We start from the raw sequence: 22,730 nt of genomic DNA on the forward strand, positions 1-22,730 counted from the left end.
ATTTATCTACTCTACATCTTTTTAATTATAAAATTTAGTCCAATTGCATTCAGTGTTGTTGATAGATAAGGCCTTATTGCTGCTATTTTGTTACTTGTTTTAACTTGTATAAAACTCCTCTTTCCTTTTCTTACTGTCTTCCTTTGTGGTTAAGTGATTTTTCTTTAATGACAGTAAGTTTTAATTTGTTGCTTTTCATTTTTATTGTATTTGTTATAGGTTTTTACATTATAGTTGTCATGAGGCTTGTATTTAAAATGTTTTAATACTATAAAACTATCTAAATACTATGTATAAATATTTAAACACTAAATATTAAAACTATTTAAATATTATTTAACTATTTAAATAAAATTATTATAAAGCTTTTTGAATATAATTTAAAAGTTTTAAATATGAGTGGCACCTGTGGAGTGGCGCCAGCCCCGTTTACCAGGAGTCGTGGGTTCAAACATGGCCCCTGCCAAAACTGCAAAGAAAAAAATAAAGTAAAATAAAAAATAAGAGTTTTAAATATAAAACTATTTATTCAAAAAAGAAAATAAACAAAAAAGCTATACACATTAACTCTCTTCTCTTACACGTTTAATTTTAGATGTCACAATTTACATTTTTGTATTGCCTACCTCTTAACAGTTTGTTGTGTTTATTATCTTTGATTGTTGGCTTTTCGTCATCTTACAAAACGTATAAGTGGTTTGACCACCACAATTATAATATTAGTATAATAATTACATGAGTGTCCTTTTCTTTAGGGTTGAAGGACTCCCTTTAGCATTTCCTGTAGGGCAGGGCTGGTAGGGATAAATTCCCTCAGCTTTTTTTTTTGTTTTGTTTTTCTGTCTGGGAAATTCTTAAAGTCTCCTTTGTTTCTCAGCAATAATTTTGCTGAGTAGGGTGTCCTCTGTTGACACTTTATTTCTCGCAGCACTTTAAATGCATTGTCCCCATCCTTCTTCACCTGTATTTCTGCTGAGAAGTCTGCTGCCGGGCATATTGGATCTCCCTTACATATTATTTGCTTCCTCTGTCTTGCTGCTTTTAGGATCTCCACTTTGTCTTTGGTGTTTATTAGTTTGATTGTATATAAGGGTATTGGGGTTGAAACTTACTAGTGACCTTTGCTCTTTCTGTACTTATATATTTGTATCTTTCTCTTGGGCCACAAAGTTTTTGTTATTATGTCTTTGAATAAGCTTTCTACCCATTTTTACTTTCTCAATTACTCTTTAAATCTAATAATCTGCATATTTACTATTTTTAGCATAGATCTTAGAATATTGATCATTCCTTTCATTAATTATTTATCTTTTCATTTTAGCATAGATCTTATAAGATTAATCATACCTTTTCATTATTTTTTTCTTTTTACTGCTGTGATTGTGTATTTTCAAATGCTTTGTTTTAGTACTCACTGATTCTTTCTTCTCTTTGGTCAATTCTGCTGTTAATAGTCCCTACCAATTGCATTGTATTTTTCTGTTCCAGGATTTCCATTTGATTTTTTTTTATTATTTCAATATCTCTGTTAAAGTCTCTGATAAATTTCTGAATTGATTCTCCATGTTTTATTTAGCTTTCTTCAATCAGCTAGTTTGAATTCTGTGCTTTAGAGATCATGCATTTCCATCACTTACAATGTCTGACAATTAAGTACATGAACTTGCCACCCTGAGCTGATATTGGTAGCACTGAACAAACAGCTTGGTAAGGTTTTATAACCTTGGTACATCAGTGTCTCACAACTGTGTTCGTGTCAAAGTGTGGCAGTGTTTTTGCTGAGTGGAATAAATTATTGTTGTGTGTTTTTGTGTGCCATCACGAGAATGCTGGAGCTTGAATTAGATTAATAAATTTCTTGTTAAACTGGGCAAGAATGGAAGTTAAATCAGGGACATGTTAGTCTAAATTTATGAGGTTAAAATCACGAAGAAAATGGCAATGTACAAATGGATTAAGTGTTTTTTTTTTTTTTTGAAACATTTAGAGAGAATATGATAGAGGTCAAGGCATCCAGTAGACAGCAGAACTAACAAAAACTAATCAAAAAATTGTTGAATTGTCATCACAATCATTACTTACTGTGAGAAGCATAGCAGACCAAGTAAACATCAACAGAAATGGTTAGGAAAATTTTAACTGAAAATCTTAGCATGTGAAATGTGTGTACAAAAAGTGGTCCTGGAAAAGCTCACTGAAGAACAAAAACAAAGGAGAGTCAAAGTTTTCCAAGACCTTTTGGAGAGGCAAAATAACATTTGGACTATGTTACCACTGGTGATGAAACATGAGTGTACCATCCTGAAACAAAGCATCAGAGTGCACAATGGAACTCAGCTAATTCTCCATGACCCAAAAAAATCTTGGTCAGTCCAAATCAAGACTCGAAACAATGTTGCTAATCTTTTCTGATATCAGAGAGCTATATTCATTATGAATTTATATCAACTGGACATACACTTAACCAAGTTTACTAATTGGAAGTGCTGAAAAGGCTGTATGAACATGTTAAATGATAGCTGGGCGTTGTTGCAGGCGCTTGAGGTCCCAGCTATTTGGGAGGCTGAGGCAAGAGAATCGCCTAAGCCCAAGAGCTGGAGGTTGCTGTGAGCTGTGATGTCACAGCACTGTATCGAGGGCGACAAAGTGAAACTCTGTCTCTAAAAAAAAAAAAAAGAAAACAGAAATAAAGAAAGAAAAAGAAAATGTTAAATGAAAACAACCTGAACTTTTCACCAATAACTCATGTCCTTTGCAATAAGACAATGCACCAGCTCGCACAGTAAACAAATAACAGCATTGGAGCACCCTTTCTATTCACCTGATATGGCCCCCAACAACTTTTATCTTTACCCACAGATAAAGGAAATATTGAAAGGAAGACATTTTGGCGACATTCAGTACATCAAGAGTAATATGACAACAGCTCTGATGGCCATTCCAGAAAAAGAGTTCCAAAACTGCTTTGCAGGATGGACAAGGTGCTGATTTGGGGGCGTAGCTTCCCAAGGGGAGTACTTTGAAGATGACTATAGGATTATTTAGCAACATTATTCTGAATGTTATTATATTTGTGGGAGTTTGATAATGTGTGTATATTCAGAGATTAGGTATTTATTTAGTTTTCACAGTCTAGCTTTGTTTGTGCCTGTCTTTCAGAGGTCCTTCAAGGGATTCTAAGCTAACTTTATTCTATTCCCTGTATCTGTGACCACTCCAGCAATCTCAGCACTGACGACACTCTTATGTCCAGCTTTGCCACAGCTCTCATGAGGGATCCAAGGTTGATGTGGCTTTCTAACCCAGATGGTCCTGGGAAGGACCCAAGGAGTGTGATGGGGCAGTGTAGAAATGCTGGCAAGACCATCACTGAGGCTCAGACTCCTGGATTGTGAGATACAGACAACCCTCCCTCTGGGTCCTGTGCAAGCAGCTCTGAGCCGGAAACTTAGCTGGGGAAGATTGGAGCAGAACCATTGTGCAACTTTTGTGTTCACTGCCAGGACCTATGTCAGAGACAGATGAGCCTTTCCAGCAAGGAACTAGTGTGCACAGTCTTTTCCGAAAGCCTTGGCAGATGGTTTGGGGTGGGGCCGCTTCCAGGCTTGAAGACAGAAGCAAGTTTGGCAGTGCAGATCAGCCATCTAGATGTCTGTCTTCACTCTTGAAATGCCTTACTTAAGTTTCAGTCCACCAAGATTTTACAAACTCCTACTTGAATCCTGAGTCTTTCGCAGGGACTTCTGACTGTGGATGAATGCAGAATTTTTGTAGTTGCGAAGGGATATGAGCACTTTAGCCACCATCTCGGTGACATCACCAATTTGCATTTTCTTTCTCATTTGGACCCTTAAATTGTCCAGTTTTTTTGCTTTTTAAAAATATTATCCATGTCTTTGAAATTCCCATTACTACTGCTCTTTTCTCAACTTTACTTCTAATGATTGAGGGTCACTCCTCCCACCAAAGTAGGTGTAACAAGCATTAGAAACACAGTATAAGAGCATCGTGGAGCTGGAGAGGATGAGGGGAAATAAAGAAACTGGAAATAGGAAAACAAGAATAGAAAAAGATATTTTTGTCTCATTTCCCCCTAGAGGATTATTTCATTTCTTTTGGTTTGATGTATTTCACGCAAAAGCCTTTCAAAAATCTTTTTTTCCATGCTTATGAGTGTGCACAATTTGCTCCAAAACTTCTTTCTCCAAAATTGCTTTTGAACTATCACTATTCCCCAACGATGGCCATAATTACACTTTACAATCATACGATAATTACACACTGATGTATGAAGCAAAGTAATAAAAATGTCAGATGACTAGTGTGGTATAATGAAAAATAAATTTGGTCTTTGTCCCTGGTTTGTGGCTCTGAGCTTCAAAAACCCTTTTAATTTCTTTTGTGAGAGGAGAGTTATTAATACCATTCAACCATACCAGATTTTAGGCTAACAAGGTGACTGTTAGAGGGGCTCCTAGATAGCTGAAGTGATCCCCAGGAAAAAGAAACCATGTGATTAGAAGGTTAAACTTTTTATGGAGGGAGGGGCAAAGGGCTGGGGATGGAGTTTAGTCACATGGCTAATAATTTAGTTAATCATACTGATGTTATGAAATATCAATAAAAACTTTGAAAAATGAAGGATGGAAAGCTTTCTGGTTGGGAACATACTGAAATACTGGTAGGATGGTGTACTTCAACTTCACAGTCATAGAATCTCTTGGGCTTGGGAGACCCTTCCAGACTTTCCCTATGTAACTTTTCATCTGCTGTTCATTTGTAATTTTTATAACAACATGGAATTCATATGTATAGTGCTTTCATACACTCTGTGAGTCCTTTTAGCAAATTATTGAACTTGAAGAGGTTACGGGCAGCCCCAAATCATAGCTGTCTGGAGAAGAGTTCATTACTTTTGAGACTGCCTAGGATTTATGGCTGATGATTTGAATTGCAGGCAGTTTTCTGGGAGTGAGACCCTCCCCCCAGGCAGACTATACCATTTGTGGCAGTATTGAACTCAGTTGTAGTACAGTTGATGCCAGAGAATTGGTGTCAAAATGCAAGTAGTTATATCTATAAATCATATACTACTTCTGAGCAAAATGATAAAACATTCTACCAGTGATTGGAGATATCTGCAGAGAGAAATAGGGCAAAGACATCATTTTTTTTTCAATATAGTAATTAGGTAAAAGCAAAAAGTAAAAATTATACACACTCTTAGTTTGAATTCAAATGAATAAATATTTATTGAGCACCTACTATGAGCCAATACTTTGCTAAATGCTAGGTATTATAAAATTAAATGAGAAAACTAGAATTTATAATTGATGGATGATAATATAATCTAAAAATAACAAAAGCGCATTGTATTTTTTCTTTTCCTTCTTTCTTTCTTTTTTTCTTTTGTCTGTCAGACAACTTGAGCAAGGATCAATAGTCCAGCTTCTAGAATAACTATGTGGGAGTTTAGTCCTACTTGCTAGGTTGAATTTATTAGGACAGATTCTAGTCCCATTTCTAAGAAAATATTTATATTATTCCTATATTGGTCCCAAAAGAATTTAAAAGTACACTAGTTAATTTCTATTTCTTTTAAATGTGGAAATTTTTTTTTTTTTTTTTGAGACAGAGCCTCAAGCTGTCATCGTGGGTATAGTGCTGTGGCATCACAGCCCACAGCAACCTCCAACTCCTGGGCTAAAGCGATTCTCCTGTCTCTGCCGCCCAAGGATCTGGGACTACAGGTGCCTGCCACAAAGCCCAGCTATTTTTTTTTTTTTTTTTTGGTTGCAGCCATTATTGTTGTTTGGCAGGCCCGGGCTAGATTCAAACCCACCAGCTCAGGTGTATGTGGCTGGCTTAGCTGCTTGAGCCACAGGCGCCAAGCCTTAAATGTGGAAATTTTTAGTATGCAAATTTTGCTATTAACAATGTCACAATTTTATGATTTAACAAACAGGTTCAAAAATCTTCGCATTCTAAAACCGTACAATGCACATTCCAAGAATTACATTGCCATAGACTATAATATAAATACCTCCTCCTGGAGCAGTTCCACACAGTGGCCATATGTGTCTATGGTGAAGATGAAAGTATGTATCAATTTGCTAAAACTACTGAAATTGAAATATCAAATTCAGAAAAACAGTGTACTTAGATAACTGACAAGTTAGTAAAGTCATTACAATTTTATAATTCAAAAAAATAAAATTTTATAATTCTGTAAAGTTAACTATTTTATAAAAATTGGTAATTATAGTGGCTAACTTTAGGGAATCCAACAATTACTTGTTTTTTTATAAAATTACATATATACGTGCATACATATATTCATGTAAAGAGAGAAAATGAATCAGAGACAGAGTTTGCAGAATTTATTTCATTTCTTGGTAAGCTAAAAGATCAAAAATGCCTGCAAGTGGCACACACACACACACAAAAGTGTCATCTAGAATGACAAAGGTACTTTTAGTGTATGGTTTCTTTCTTTCTTTTTTTTTTTTTTTTTAGAGAGACAAAGTCTCACTATGTCGCCCTAGGTAGACTGCTGTGGCGTCACAGCTCACAGCAACTTCAAACTCTTGGGCTTAAGCGAATCTCTTGCCTCAGCCTCCCAAGTAGCTAGGACTCCAGGTGCCCGCCACAAAGCTAGGCTATTTCTTATGTTGTTGTTGTTGTTATAGCTGTCATTGTTGTTTGGCAGGCCTGGGCTAGGTTCAAACCTGCCAGCCCCAGCGCATGTGGCTGATGCCTTAGCCGCTGAGCTACAGGCACCGAGCCTTGGTGTACATTTTCTATTTGGAATATTAAAATGAATATCACATTAAGCAAGATTGTTAAAGCAGTAATTTCTTTTTTTTTATTACTTCTCCCTCTGCACTAATATGTATTTCTTCATTATTTGGTTCTGTTTAACTCATATTCAGTGTTCAACTCAGTTGTGAATTCAGAGTCAAAGAGAGGACAGTACACTTAATCAGCTTCTGCTTTAAGAACCAGAAAACAGAAATAGGAACTCTTGACATCACAGCTCGAGTAGGAAAATGGGGGCCTTTGAACACGTTAAAGCCAACACATTACAAGATTTATTACATGGAGAAAATGTACGCTTATTTGTGAGTTTGAGTTAAATATCTTTCTCCATATCATAAATTGTAGAGAAGTTCTTGAAATCTTCTGTGCTAAGTGCTGTCCTTATATTTAGCTTGAACTAACTAGTGATAGGTTCAGAAAATGTTTCAAATGATTAGTTTACTATTTTCAGTGCCTAAATATTTTTAAAAGATTTAAAATTATTATTTTATTTTGTAGTTAAAAAACCTTCCAAATCCCTTCAGGTTGTAACATAATAGGAATCTAAAATTATAATCCTCATGTGCTTACTCAGAACTGTAATATATTTATCATAACCAAAATGTATAAAATTAGTTGAATGTTGACATATCAAGTTATTAAACTTTTTTGTAAATATCTTTGGTCTCTGCCATCTTTGACAATTACTTCACTTTTTGTTTTTTCTGTACCTGTCACATGTAAAATATCTATGTTATTTTTAAATTTATGTGTTTAAAAAATTCATTCTTGGGCCTTTAACACTATTATAAAATAACAAAACTAAATTTATAAACATTTATATTTAACAAATAAAATAACTAATGGTATCTTTAATTATTATTTCAATCTTTACTGTGAAAATAATTTTTGTCTGTGAGGCCCATTATTGAAATCTTGCACCACACTAGATAGTTATGAGAAGGATATATTATGTGCTCATGTGATTATAACTTATATCAGCTATATTTTAGAAGCTTAACATAGCTTTTAAGGAAGGAACAAGCTATGGGAACAAGCTTTTCAAGGAAATATCTAAACAACAAAATATTTCAGAATTGGCAATAAGTTATTCCTCTGCAGTCCTGTTAATCTTTCAAATTCATGATGTAATTTACATTGACAACCCTCCACGTCATAAAACTTCTAGAAAAAATTTATTTAACCTGTTTATCTTCTAAGGATTCAGATATTTAAATATTATCTTTAAATTTATTTTAAAGTCTTAATCATCTCAATTTCTTATTTTTACAATCATCTCAATTCTTACTTTCCTTACCTAAAGATAATCTCTTGAATGATGGTTTTTATGGTCAATGAAAAGACAAAACTTTTTTTTCATGCCTTCTCATAACATGCATTCTATAGTGATACTCTGGTTTAACAGAGTGGAATTGTTTTTCTAATTCTGTGTAAAGATTATTTGCTGAACATTGCTATTTCAAAATTTCCCTGGATGAGGATTGCCAAATGTTTCTGCAGACATTTATGTAGTTCTAATTCTTCATCTCTTTCTTGATTTTACAAATTGTTTTGTTTTTCAGGCTTTTCCTCATCATGGATGTTATTGATTTAGCTTGTTTTCATTATTTTTAGAATTGTCATTACATTTCATGAGTTATTATTTTTGAGCAACATTAAGTGATACAGAACAAACCTTTAATTAATTTTTTTAAGTAAATACATACAGTTTATTTTACAGTTTATAAAAGTACAAGAAAGGACACTCACTGCTATTTCTCAAAATTCTGGTTTCAAAATCATCTACCTACAACCAACTGATTCTTAACAAGGCAAACAACTACATACACTGATGAAAGGGTGTCAACTCAATTAATGGTGTTTGGAAGACTACATAGCCACATGCAGAAGAATAAAGCAGGATCCTCCTCTCTGTACACAAAAATTCAAAATGGATTAAAGACTTAACTGTAAGACATGAAACCGTAAAAAAATTAGAAGAAAATGCAGGAAAAATTCTTTCAGACATTAGCCTACCAAAAATATTTATGACTAACACCTCAGAGGCAAATATAGCAAATAAATAAGTGGGGCTTAATTAAATTAAAAAGCTTCTGCACAGCAAAGGAAATAATCAACAGAGTGAATAGACAACCTACAAAATTGAAAAAAAAAAAAAAAATTTCCAAGCCTTCATTCCCGTCCATTGGTCAGTGTGTCTGTTTACATGATAGTACTGTTCTGTGCTGTTTGGAGTACCATAGCTTTATAAAAGATATTGAAGTTGGGGGATGACTCCAGGTTTGTTTTCTCAAGATTGCTTTGAGGTCTCTTCTGGTTCAATACAAATTTTAGGATTGTTCTTTTTTTTTTTTTTTTTCTTTATTCTGTGAAAAATGACATTAAAATTGTGGTAAGGATTATATTTAAACTGTAGATCACTTTGGGTAGTATGGATATACTAATAATATTACTTCTTTCGATTCATGAATACAGAATGTCTTTCCTTTACTTGTGTTATATATTATTTCCTTCATCAGTGCTTTGTTTTTTTCCACATAAAGATCTTTCACCTCCTTGATTACATTTATTGCTAAGTATTTATTTTTTTCAATGCTATTGTGAATGAAATTGATTTTTTAATTTCTTCTTTGGATAGTCTGTTGTTAGTCTAATGAAACACTACCAACTTTGGTATATTAATTTCATATCTTGCAACTTCACTGAATTTTTTTTATCAGTTCTAACAGAGATTTAGTGTAATCATTAGTGTCTTTTATATACTGTAATATCATGTCATTAGCAGACAGAAAATTTCACTTCTTCCTTTCCTATTCAGAAAAAAGTGTATTTCCTTTTCCTGTCTAGTTGGTCTGGTTAGAACTTTCAGTGTTGTGTTGAATTAAAGTGTTGGGAGTGGGGATCTTTGCCTTGTTCTAGATCTTAGAGGAAAAGCTTTTACCTTTTCTCTATTGAGCATGATATCAGCTATGGGCTTTTCATACCTTTTCTTTTATTGTGTGGCAGTCCATACCTCTATACTTTAGAAGTTTTGATCATGAAAGGATGGTGAATTTTGTCAAATGTTTTTATCTACATGGTTTTGTAATGTTTCATTTTAAGTCTATTACTCAGGAAAACTATACATTTCTATAAAACTGGAACTTTTTGTTAATTTTCTTTGTATCATTGGAACCTAAGTCAGTTCCAATGATACAAAGAAAATAACATAACCCTTAATTTATATATTTCTTATTTTTCCATATTAAAAATCAGCACAGATGAAGCTCCATGTATAAAATTAATCCAACTTTTTCTTTATTTATTACCCCCAAAAGAAAGTAACTGTGTAATGAATTCTTATCAGGATGGAATCTTGAAATTTTTCTTTTTTACATAACTTTAAAGCCAGTGTGCCTTGAATTCAGTGTCATAAACTCTTTTTCTTTTCACCATAAGAAAGTTAATAATAAAAGAACAATAATTCATAAATGCAGAATATCCACTAAAACAGAAGGGCAACACCACTGGGTTGATATGAAAGCCTTTCTAAGGGTGGGTAGCATAATACATACTTTAGAAAGGAGGAGGACGTGGAGAGCCGGTGTTAGAAAACAGTGGATTATATAAGATGATAGTGTTATTCACAATGGGGCAAAACCAAAATATGAGGAAGGAATTTTTAGGATTTAGGCCAGTGGTTCTCAACCTTCCTAATGCCGTGACCCTTTAATATAGATGATGTCATCATGCCGGGTACTCATATGTGGGGGTATCTGCATGTGGGTGGACCCTCCTGGAGACGGATAGAGGAGCCGTGTCTTAATTCCTAAGACCATTGGAAATTTGTGTTTTTCCACCCCCAAAGGGGGCGCGACCCACAGGTTGAAACCTCTGATTTAGGCAGACAGACAATCTGACTTAGCAATAGTCTATGCTTGTAAGTACCAAGAAATCATCATGGGAAGCAGTTTAAGAGCCAGACTTTGAAGTTTTTAAGTGACATCATGGGGAAGGTGGCATCATTAGACTTGTGCTTTCATCAAATTGATGTAGCATCAATGTGTGTGTGTGTGTGTGTGTATGCATATATTTCAAAAAGGGACACTATAAAGAAAAGGAAAAGACTTAGTACATTATTTGAATAACTCAGACATAAGATAATAAAGCTTTTGTCTAGGATTAGCAGGGTGAGTATGTTGATTAAATTAAAAAGAAAATTCCAGGAAAGAACTGACTTTGATGAGATAGATGAGATAAGATATATTTATTTTTTTTTTTTTAGTATATTAAACTTGTAGCATTTAAGTAATCAGAAAGTGGTAATAGGTAAATGTAGCTCAGAAAATGGATGAAAAATATATATAGATATACTTAAAAGTCATACATATGAATGTATTAATGTAAAGCCTTAAGAAAGTTAAATTACTTAAAGAAGAGACCTACAAGGAAGGTGAGTATAATTAAGAACTTTACATTGAGGTTTATAGGGGAGAGTTGAAGAAGAAGACATATGAGAGAAAATGAGTGAGGAGTTCAAGAGGAGTCTGGAAGCTGAGTTAGAGTGATAGCAAAAGAAAGCCAGATCTCTACTATGGGAATAGACTTTGTAAATGTAAGAAAGATCAAGTAGAATGAATGCTGAGAAAAGCCACTAGATGCGGGAATTCCGTTGTGATTGGGTCCAGAGGGAAGAATGAAGGAATGTAAAAGAATTATGGTTGAGAAAGTAGGGCACAGAAATTATTAATTTGTACCAATAAAACTCTGGATTTTTTAACCTCCCACACTGTTCTTTTAAATCCAATAATTTTATCATTTCATTCCATATGGTATTAGATGGATACAGATTAAAGAAAACAAAATTTCTGCCAGAAACAAATTCTATCTTCCAGGAAAGGCACATGTTCATAATAGCAAAACAAATGGGGGGAAAATAGGAAAGACCAAACATATTAAAGTGTCCGAAATCCATGATGACTTAAATGTCTTGGATTTCTTTTACTTATTTTATATATAAGTATTTGCAAGCAGAAAATCAGCAGAGAAATTGCAATTGAATGCAGAATTCTACTAGAAAGTAAATGTATGTTTTAATGTTTGTACTAGAAGTAATGATAGAAATATCTATTTACCTTGTAAAATATTACAGTCAAAAGAAGTGCAGTAGTAAAAAGACACTGCATAACATAAAAATTACAGTCATTTACATCTTCAAACACCATTAAAGAACTAGTGAGGAGAGAGATATTGAGTGAACCTCCAATTGTTTGTTTCTTGATTTTTGCATATGAATGTTATAAGGCTTTAAACTATGCAATAAATTGTCTTTTGATGTATCTACTGTAAGTAGAATATATTTATTCAGTTGTTTAATAAAATTTCATTGACTGTGTGCCAGGCATTGTGTCAGGCACTGTTTAAGTAATAGAAAGCAAAAAATGGTATCTGCCCTCCTGAATTTATGATCTAGCTGAGGCAGATAATTAATAAATTTAAAATATAAAGGAGGTATTACAGAGTTTAAAAGACCTATGATAGTAATGTGAGGTTATATTCAAGAGTAGGTAGGGAAGGCCTATTTAAAATAAGGTGATAAAGAAAGGCTTTGGGGGAGAGAAAATATTTGAGGTAAAATGATAACATCAGACTAGCCCTGTAAAAACTTGGCAAGTGCATTGAGAGAGAAAGAGCTATACAAAGCTCTTTAAGGGATACATAATTTTGCATATTCAAAGAATTAATTATAATAGAAAACAGTATATTAAGGAGTTACTATATATAGTATTTTTAGATGTTTTATTTTATGTCTGTATTTGCTGTAATCACAGTGGGGTGTAGATGTGAATATGATTTCCGTGTCACAGGTGATAAAACTCAGGATCAGGGAGTTGAAATAACTTTTATAAGGTCATCCAACTGGACAGTGGCAATGGTTAACTTAACCTTGTGTTTCCAGAATCCAAGCTCCAAACCTTCACGTGTTGTATGCTTGTTGGCTACATATTTTAACAGGTGGACCTCTCCACTGATATTAAAAACCAAGTCCAAATCTCAACTTGTGATCTGATGTTGATCCACACATTCTATTTTATAGACAATTTGTTATAATCAAATGCCCATTTAGCCAGAGACCTGGATATCATTGTTATCTTCTCTCTACTACCAGTTTCAATCGTCATATCCTCCTAAAATTTAATTTCCAAATATGTTTTAAATAATAAGTTTTTTTGCAAGTATCACAGTAGAATTTACCTTCATGGTAAATTTACCTTACCTTTTCCACGGACTGCTGCACAAACAACTCATTTGTCTTCCTCAGTTTTCCCGTGCCCCCTACCCATTCACGATCCATTTTCCACATTGTCATCAAGGTGAATACTGTAAAAACAAACCATAAAACTTCTCCTCTTAAAAGTACTTCATCTTTTCCCCATTGCCCTTAAAATGTAATTCAACATACTTAACATAGTTTTAAAGTAGGGTGACCGTAGGTCCTGTTATTCCTGAAATGCTCTCAATTTATACCACTGTTATTAAGTATAATTCTTAATTAGCGCCCTTTTCCCTCTGAAATCCTGGTACATCATTACTGCTCCAGTCTCATTTAGGACCACTCCGTCCAGCCCATTTACTCTCTGTTTATGCTATCATTCAAACAGAAATGTTCATAGTTCTTCAACTCTCTCAAACTTTTTTCCAGGTTCTAGAACATGGTGGGTCTTCTGCTTATATCTTTCTATTAATTACCCACTCTTCCAAAAATTACTGGTTAATTTCTACTCATTTTTATGTCTCAATTTAGATGTCACTTCTAATTCAGCTTTTGGCTTTTCTACCAAAAGAATAAACTAGGTGCCCTTCTCAAGTATCTTACCACTCTATCGTTATTACATTTACTCACACTAATGTTTTTTGCCTATTTTTGTGTTGGTACCACCCACATTTTTCTGAGGTCTTGCAGACAAAGAAAGTATGCAGAAATATTTACTCGCTGAGGGCACATATTTAACAGAAAATAATTCTGTTAACTAGTCAGAATTTATTAGTTCTGTGGGAAGTCTATCTTCTAGCACTGAGGATAGTGCCCTACAGAACATAGGTTGTCAACACCTATTTTGTTAGTAACTAAGTTAATATATGAATGAATACATGGGTGTTTTAAGTTTTTTAAAGTGATTATAACTAATGTTAATTAGCATTTCTATTTAAAATGATATTGAGAAATAGGATTCAGATGTCCAGAACTAGGAAGAGAGTTAATTTCCTACAGGGTAAGTACAGTAGATAAAAAATAAAACTGTTTAGTATTTGAAAATACAGTGTGTGAATTGGCAATGTTACTGAACCAAAGAGTGTTTTTCTTTTTTTGTTTGGAAGAGTAGGTGTGCTTCAATGTTATTGAAGCGATGTATCATGTAGGTGGATAATAAGTGGAGAATAAAAGAAAACATTTTAAATATATGTTAATTCTTTATTAAAGTTAGAGGGCAATGGTTGGATTTGGGAAATACATCTCCTCAATCAGAAAATTGTTGACCATGGATAATCTGAGTGAAAGAAACCACCACCACCAAAGACCGCACACTGATACACTGGGCTTGTCATAGGTTTAACTTTGTTTGCCAAAACATTTTTAGGACAAGCTATTTTCATGAATAAAAAAATGTTGCTTTTTCATAAAAGTCTTGGCTCTGTGTTCGCCAGGTATGTCTAGGGAAATCTGATCATAGGGTAAACTGAGCTTAAGTTTATGAACAGAAAACGACATTACCAGAATTGCTAGTAAGATTAATTGGCAGGACCATGTAGGATGATTTGGAGTAAAAAAGACTTGAAGTTGTAAAATTAGTAGATTTAAGCCCTGGCAAGTGTTATAGCAGTAGGATGCAGAAGAGAGAATTATAAGATAATTGTATGAGTGATAGACTTTGGAAATTTGGGGGATGGACTAGGAAGGAAAGGAATCAGAGATGCTCTGATCGACTAGCTAGTAAGTGTAGACCCTGATTAGTTACTATTAGAAGATTATTCAGCATGATAGTCAATTTGTTTTGGTGAAACAAGAGGTTAAGTTTACAGAGCAGTATTCAGATTGCTACTTGTAAGTGGAGTTTGGGAAAGATGCGAAAACTAACATGGGTTTTGAAGAGTGAGATTGAATATTTAAAGCCAAAGACTAGATGGTTATACAATGAGAGAAGAAAGGCAAGCATTGGGATCATGTTTTAATTACATATACTAAATCATTCCTCCTAATGATTATCAATGTTTGATATATCCTGTCTCCCCGTACATGCTGAAATCTGCCAGTGTCCTTAGCTCCCCTGGGTCTTTATCTGTGCCTGTCGTCACTTCACCCCATAATGAGAATACTTTATTTCACATATGTCAACAAAATTTACCTAGGCAGAAATGCATAAAATATAGAATCCTCATAGACTTTTCTATCTTCAAATTTTTGAACAGAAAGAACGGGAGAGAGGTTCTAATTTGGCCTTTATGTTTCGACTGCCTTTTGCTGCCGGGAGGGTGTTCAGCATCAGCATGTTGGACACTCTACTGTACCAGGTATGTTAATATTGCTTTTTAGCTCTCTAAAATGGTTACTTTATGTTTGAATGTTATTGAAGAAATAATACATCTAGTATTTATCATAGATCTGTTAACTTAAAATTCTCTCTGTAAGTAATTATTTTATTTCATGTTATTAATGACATAAATGCTTCTATGAAAAATTTTGTTTGTAAGAAAACATTATTTTAAAAAGTAACCTATGGAAATTTTTAGGCTTTCTTTTGTCAGTTCCTACAATTTTTATGGTGATGTTTTAATATACTTTATATTAAGAATATTATGGAATAAAAAAGAGATAAGAAAAAAATTACTAAGTTAAAGAAAAAGAGCATTCCTCATAGTACACAGGTTTTTTTGTAGATTTGAAATAAAACATCAGATTGATGTTGGTGAAATGATCAACCAAGGACAATTTAAGCATCTACCAATTATTGTCTTCTTTAGAAAATTATGAAAGTAATTTTACAGCGACTAAGAACGGTTTAATCTTTTCCGGAATGCTCAGTTAACCTTTTCATTTTACTGTAGCTAAGAGTTTTATGGAGATGTTCTTTCCCACATATATTATAATACTTTTTGTCTCTGCCAAAAACTGAGTAATATTTTGGTAATATTTCATATTCTCTGATTCCAGTAATCATACACTCTGTAAATATTCCCATTAAAGGAAAAAAAGATATTAACAGGGCCTTAAATTAATTGATAATGTTCATTTCCAATTAAGTATTTAAGCATTTTGTTTTGCCTATTTTGGGGGTATTATTTATTTATGTCCTATATTTGCTTAACTGAACAAACTAAGCCAAAGATAGTAAAAGCTTTTCTGCTGAACTTTGGGCTAATTTTGCTCACAAGTGTGCCTGAAGCAATGTCAAGAACCATCTGCTTATGTCAGATGGATGCCTGAGCAAACACAACAAAGGAACATAAATACTCCTATTTTCACGAAATTTCCACACATATTATCTGGGTACTCCAGCAGTCAGATCTTGCACTGCAAACACCATGACCACACACACATACTTCTAACCTCTTAAAGAGATTAGATTGGAAGAAAGATTTTGTTTGTAGAATACTGGTAAAACTGATGATTTTATATCAATAGGTCCAAATGCTTGGGCTTTATTATACACCAGTGACATTTTTTAATCACTCTAGTCTATGTTTAAATATAATCTTGTAAAAAAAAAAAGGCTAATATGTAAGTTAAATAGAAGGAAAACGATATTTTGTAAAAGTGGAAAATGATAGATTTTTCTTCCTCTTCATTTTACCTCACATTTTATGTTCTAAATAGAAAAGGGAAATTGGGTGAAGCTTGTGCTAAAACAGTAAACTAGAACTATATTTTTTAAAGTCTTTGGAATAGACTAAACATTACATCAAGCATTTCCATCCAGTACCTACATGTGTGTACGTATAACTGAAACAAGAAGCTTACAGTTCAACACATAATCTTTCTGCTTGTAATCAGCTATATTATTTTCTATCTTATTGGAAGACACACTGTTTCATTTAAAAATGTGCTGTCCAGGCTTGACGCCCGTAGCACAGTGGTTATGACGCTAGCCATGTACACAGAGGCTGGTGGGTTCGAACTCGGCCTGGGCCAGCTAGACAACAATGACAACTGCAACAAAAAATAGCCAGGCATTGTGGCAGGCACCTGTAGTCCCAGGTACTTGGGAGGCTGAGGCAAGAGAATGGCTTAAGCCCAGGAGTTTGAGGTTGCTGTGAGCTGTGATGCCAGGGCATGCTACCCAGGGTGAAATAGTGAGATTCTGGCTAAAAATAAAAAAAAAAATTGCTGTCCATAACCCATAACTCTACTTTGTAACTTGTTGTTTGAAAGCACTTAACTGCAGGATTAGTAAAATCTAGAGAGTAATTTCTCTTCATTAGGACTTTTGATAGATTGTTAACAGTTTTTGAAGTATTGGGAATGATTTTCAAGAACACTTTCTTTAATTTCTTACTAAGATAATGGTCTATGTGTCTCAAAAGACTATCTTGCCTTTCAGACTTTCCAATGTAAGAGATGTACTATCACCCAAGGGAAATGCAAGATTTCAAATTAAAAACAACAACCACTTCACCCTCTTTTAGCACGGAATGGTGTGGAAAGAGAATATAAGCAATAATAAATGATAAATACAGTTTAGAAATTAATTTTGCTAACATATAGCTTAGTCCTGAAATATAGATTGAAACTTTTCATTGCAAATTGATTTACATCTTTGCAGTTTTTAAAATATTCACATTTTGTTTATAATTTTTTGGTTTTCAAATTTTTCAAATGGGGCCAGATGCAGTGGCTCAAGCCTATAATCCCAGCACTTTGGGAGGCCAAGGCGAGTGAATTGTCTGAGCTGAGTTCCAGACCAGCCTGAACAAAATTGAGACCCAGTCTATAGCAAACAGAAAAACTAGCGGAGTGTGGTGGCAGGTGCCTGTAGTCCCAGCTACTTGAGAGGCTGAGGCAGGGAGATTGTCTGAGCCCAGGAGTTTGAGGTTGCCTTAAGCTATGATGATGCCATGGCACTCTAGCCAGGGCAACAGAGTGAGACTCTGTCTCAAAAAAAATAAATAAATAAAATAAAAATGTTTGCATCATGCCTAATGGCACATATAAAATGTAAGCATATCAAGATAGCAATTATTTCTAATATTTCTTCATGAATAGCTTAACTGGATGTGTTTATTTAGGACAGGGATAAGATAGACTTTATTATTTTTTTATGGAGGCTTAATGATGTGTTATGAGCAGTAATCTTTGGGAAGTGCTTAGCCATTCACATTCCTAGCTATTCTATATATCTCAGACACCTAATACATGCATATTTTGTTTATATTGTAGTCATTTGTGAAGGATTATATGATTTCCATCACTAGACTTCTATTGGGACTGGACACTACTCCAGGATCAGGGTTTCTTTGTTCTGTAAGTAAATCTCCAAAACAGAAGATTGTTCTGACAGAAGGTTTTGAAATTCATCTACCATGTATTTTGGCTGATTCTTCCATGTCCTATAATATTTTATCTGATGTATGTCCAAAGAGTTGCATAGAGTTTTTAAATTCCTTAAAACTTTCAGGGAAAATATATTATTTTTAATTAACAATCATAATAGATAGCCATTCCATATAAAATTCAGAACAAGTTGAGTTTTTTGTTTGTTTGTTTATTTGTTTTCCTAACTGACAATGTGAGGCTGACAGGTTTAGATGTAGGGTACTGTACTGTCTGGGAAAATGATCATCATGCAGTTCAACCCGTTTGTTTGATAGATGAATGTAACTATGTCCCACTGTATTAAATGAAGTGACTTGCAAGCCATTCAGATTTACAAGTAGCAAAGAGGCACTAGAACTCATGTTTCCTGTCCTTTAGCCCTAAGCTTTTTCTACCACACATCTTTGTCAATATGGATGTTCATAGAGCACAGGGTTCAAGAAGTATTTTTGCACTGTAACGTCTTTTTCATTTTACATTTCATAGCATTGGCAGACCGTGTCCACTAAATACCAGTGGCAGATTCCAGTTATTACAAAAATATCTCCATGTGATTTATTTCTCCAATTCAATTACCAGTGCTCTGTGGCCTATAACTAATATTATAACAGCATACTGCTCTAAACTGAGTAGATTTTTTTATGTTTGGTTGAGGTAAGTTGAAGTAAAATAAATATATTTAGTACATGAGTAAGCATTTGTGAAATATTCCTTTTCAGATTTCAAAATATTAATAAATTCACCCATTATGAAGTAAAAAATAACCACCAGATTTTTAATTTTTTAACGCCTAATATGTAAATAATTCATATGTATTCTAGATGAAAATCACTGAGGATGACTTATGGATCAGAACGTATGCCAGACTTTACCAGAAGTTGTGTTCTTCTACTGGAGATGTTCCCATTGGAATCTATAGGACTGAATCTCAGAAACTTACTACATCAGAGGTTTGGAAATATTGAAGCATTCCTGTTTTGATGTTTAATCTGTTGAATATGAGCATTCATAAACTTGGAAACTTATTTCTAAAAAATATCTTAGAAAATGAAGAAGAATGTTTTCTGAATACATAGTGTTGAATTTCAGAAACAAAAATCTTTTCAACTAATTTATTTTAGAAAACTACATGAGAATTTCACAAAATCTTATTGGCTAAGAGGCTATTTTAGTTTATGGATGTTGTACTCTTCTATAGAATAAGGATTATACATGTCTAGAAGATTGTCAGGAAGCAAATTAATTTTAAATAACCTTGGGGTTCTAACACATAAGAAAAGTCCTCAGGGCATATAACTTAGATTTCTAATATATCCCCCAACTTTATAGTTTAGCATTTGAAAGGAGGTAAAACAGAGAAATCAGTAGGTATTGAAATTTGTATTTCTCAATCTGTAGATTGAAGATGACTTAAAATCAAAAGAAAACACTGGGAGTAGTGCCAGACTACCCCAGAGGAGAGCACAGTAAATGTAACACCAAACTAGCACCCATGAACATGGCAGGATAATTCCTGATGACTGCATGCAGGTGAAAACATATTTGGATTTTGAATTGGTCACTTCATGTGGTTCTAAGTAGTTTTTACATGCTTAGCAAAGCATTACTTTGTAAGTCAGACTTGTTTTTATGAAATGAAGATTTTGGATAAATGCACTATCCTATCAATATCGATAAACTTATTTAATATAAATTATGATTATATTCTTAAAAAATTTTCTTCTTCAAACACCTTTATATTATAAAGTCTTAAGAAATTTTTGATAGCTATTTCTTTTTTTGGTCTCATGTAAAATCACCGCAACTATGAGGTTCAGAGCAGTCATATGTATTTCAGTGGTTCATATTATCATTAAACCACTTGTGATTAAATCAACAGATCCATGCATAAAAAAAAAAAAGGTTTATAAAAAACAGAAGAACAACATAGTAGATTTTTGGTTTTCTGGTGTTGTTAAAATTTATAATGTGACACTTACAGAAGTAGCCAGCAGCAAATAGTTCAGCTTTTCTGAGATGTTTTTCATGGTTTTACTGTACCGTCAAGGGTGTTGTTAAATGAAGCTGTGCTGCCATCTCTTCTGCTGAGTTCAAGTTTTTCTTTGGCTGTAGTCCAAAGAAACAGAAAGTGAGACCAAATCAGAGAAAATCAGAAATGACTAATGGAGAAACACTCCAGATAGTTATATGTCCACGTACGACTGAAAATTTAAGAATACTGGATCCAAAAAGTATTTTTCAATTGAAAGTTAAGAGGACACCAAGTGTTTTCACACCCAAGCAATCAAGCATTATAGTAATCTGTTTGGGCTCTATAAAAAAATACTATAGATTGGGTGGCTTATAAACAACATAAATTTGTCACAGTTCTGGAGGCTAGAAAGACAACATTTAAGGCAGGAGCCTATGAGGTATTTGGTGAGGCGGGCTCCCTAGTTCTTGTATCCTCTCATGGTGGAAAGGACAAAAGATCTCTCTGAGACCTCTTTTATAAGGATGCTTATAACCTAATCGCCTTTCAAAAGCCCCACTTCCAAATAACATCACATTGAGGATTATGTTTCCACATGTGAATTTAGGGCAGGGGGGAAACAAACACTCAGTCTATACAAGCTCTATTACTTCTTTTGTCTTTGGTAAGTATAAAGAAGATTTTCATACAGCATGAGTATTATCATATTTTTATCTCACATATGTGCTTGGTAAATGTCAATGTAGTAACTTCTCTCTTGGTCAAGTGCATATCCATGTAGGTCCTTCTGTGTTACTGAAAGGCTTTGTTGTATGCTGTTTTTCATGTAGGTAGGAAAAAGATAACTGAGTATTTATATAGTCATCAAGGGGCATTTAATTACATTCTGGTCAACTCTTCCCATCACAAGTAAAGATCACTTCAGCAAAATGCTTATGAAATCCCAAACTTCCAGCTTATATAAAAAACACTTATCATTGAGAAGATAAAAAGAAAATGGGTTAAATAATGGTAATACCTCCTATTTTCCTGTGTTGAATTCAATTCATCTTTTGGCATACATATTTTTATTTACATTTTATGCCTGTTGTAAAAAGAATTGAGGCAACAAGTAAAGATTAAAATAGGGCAGTCAAGCACTTTTAACAGCAAAATACATTAAACACAGAGAAATCAATATTTCTCTACAACTAACATATGCTTAGTGCTACAGTTGAGCCTGACTTCTATATTTATTTTTGTTGCAAATAAGGCAAAAATGAAACTTTGTTGATTTATGTAGTAATTGTAGTCTGAAATATGAAAGAATGAGGTTCAATTTCTAAATATTTGTTTTTCCTGATCAATTGTTAAAAGAATGAGTGTGTCCTTGGTTGCTTTAATTTAGAAATTTTAGATAAGATGATCAATAGTATGTACCTTCAATCACTGTTTTGCAACATGCAAAGGTACCATTAAAGTGGACATCCCTTGGGTTAATCTTCTATTTAATAAAAAACAAAAAACAGAGGGGGTCATCAATTAAATCTTAACTTAGTAAAGATATTGAATTTCGTGTATAGGAAGAAATATTACTTTTTCTGACTAAGAGTTTAGTGGATCTAATGAAATAAAAGATGTCTTAGACATTTTACCATTTCTCTCAAAAGTTAGATGATTTAAAAACATAAAGTTTTGACAGTCAAATAACTCATCATTGGTCAGAATGCAAATTTTTCTCTTGCATTCAAGGAAGACACTAGATTTCAAGAGGTAGAAACTTTATTTAATGATTAAAATTGGAGAATCTCTATTTTTGCATAGATCAGATCCCTATTCTGTCTGATGGTTCAAAAACTTGGACTACTGTCTTTCGCCCCACAATAACAAATACTGAAGGTTTATTCTATGGAGCTGTGAGTGGGCTGGGGGCCGCTGGACAGAGCTGAGACCTAGGCGGATGCACTGGATTCCCAATGCTAAGTAAAACGGTGTATTTTGCATGATTTACCCTTCAGCAGCAAGTTGTAACGGTCCTCCCTAGGCAGTCTGGCCAAGTTAAGCGTAAGGCCCTAAAATTACAGACTGGGAGATTGTGTAGTGTTTTTCAACCCTTTTATCTCACAGCACACTTGAACCTATAGTTAAACTTATATAGCACAGTTAAATACGTTGAACTTCTTTCATAAATAATTTAATTAATGATCTCTAACATTTTTTGTGGCACACCTAAAATTCTCTCACAGCATACCAGTTGAAAATCACTGGTGTAGGTAAATAACTTAGCCAGATCATCATGAAACTCAATAGTACGAAGAATCTCACTAAGTGCTTTCAATCAATTCATTATTCTCTTAAATAAGAGAAGACAAATAAAAATTGCATACTATC

The 22,730-nt window shown here is 33.7% G+C and overlaps 1 protein-coding gene across 3 annotated transcripts in view; it reads left to right on the forward strand.

Annotated features, from left to right (window-relative positions):
- Window positions 1-22,730, forward strand: part of KCNT2 (potassium sodium-activated channel subfamily T member 2) — a 399,505-nt gene that overhangs the window by 337,590 nt on the left and 39,185 nt on the right. For all 3 annotated transcript variants that reach the window (XM_053607648.1, XM_053607649.1, XM_053607650.1), the window contains 3 exons: window positions 15,268-15,369; window positions 18,233-18,316; window positions 19,210-19,338. In XM_053607648.1, coding sequence (XP_053463623.1) covers window positions 15,268-15,369; window positions 18,233-18,316; window positions 19,210-19,338 — 315 coding nt within the window. The remainder of the gene's footprint in view (window positions 1-15,267; window positions 15,370-18,232; window positions 18,317-19,209; window positions 19,339-22,730) is intronic.

The sequence above is a fragment of the Nycticebus coucang genome, chromosome 10 (genome assembly GCF_027406575.1).
Source record: "Nycticebus coucang isolate mNycCou1 chromosome 10, mNycCou1.pri, whole genome shotgun sequence".
Classification (NCBI taxonomy): domain Eukaryota; kingdom Metazoa; phylum Chordata; class Mammalia; order Primates; family Lorisidae; genus Nycticebus; species Nycticebus coucang.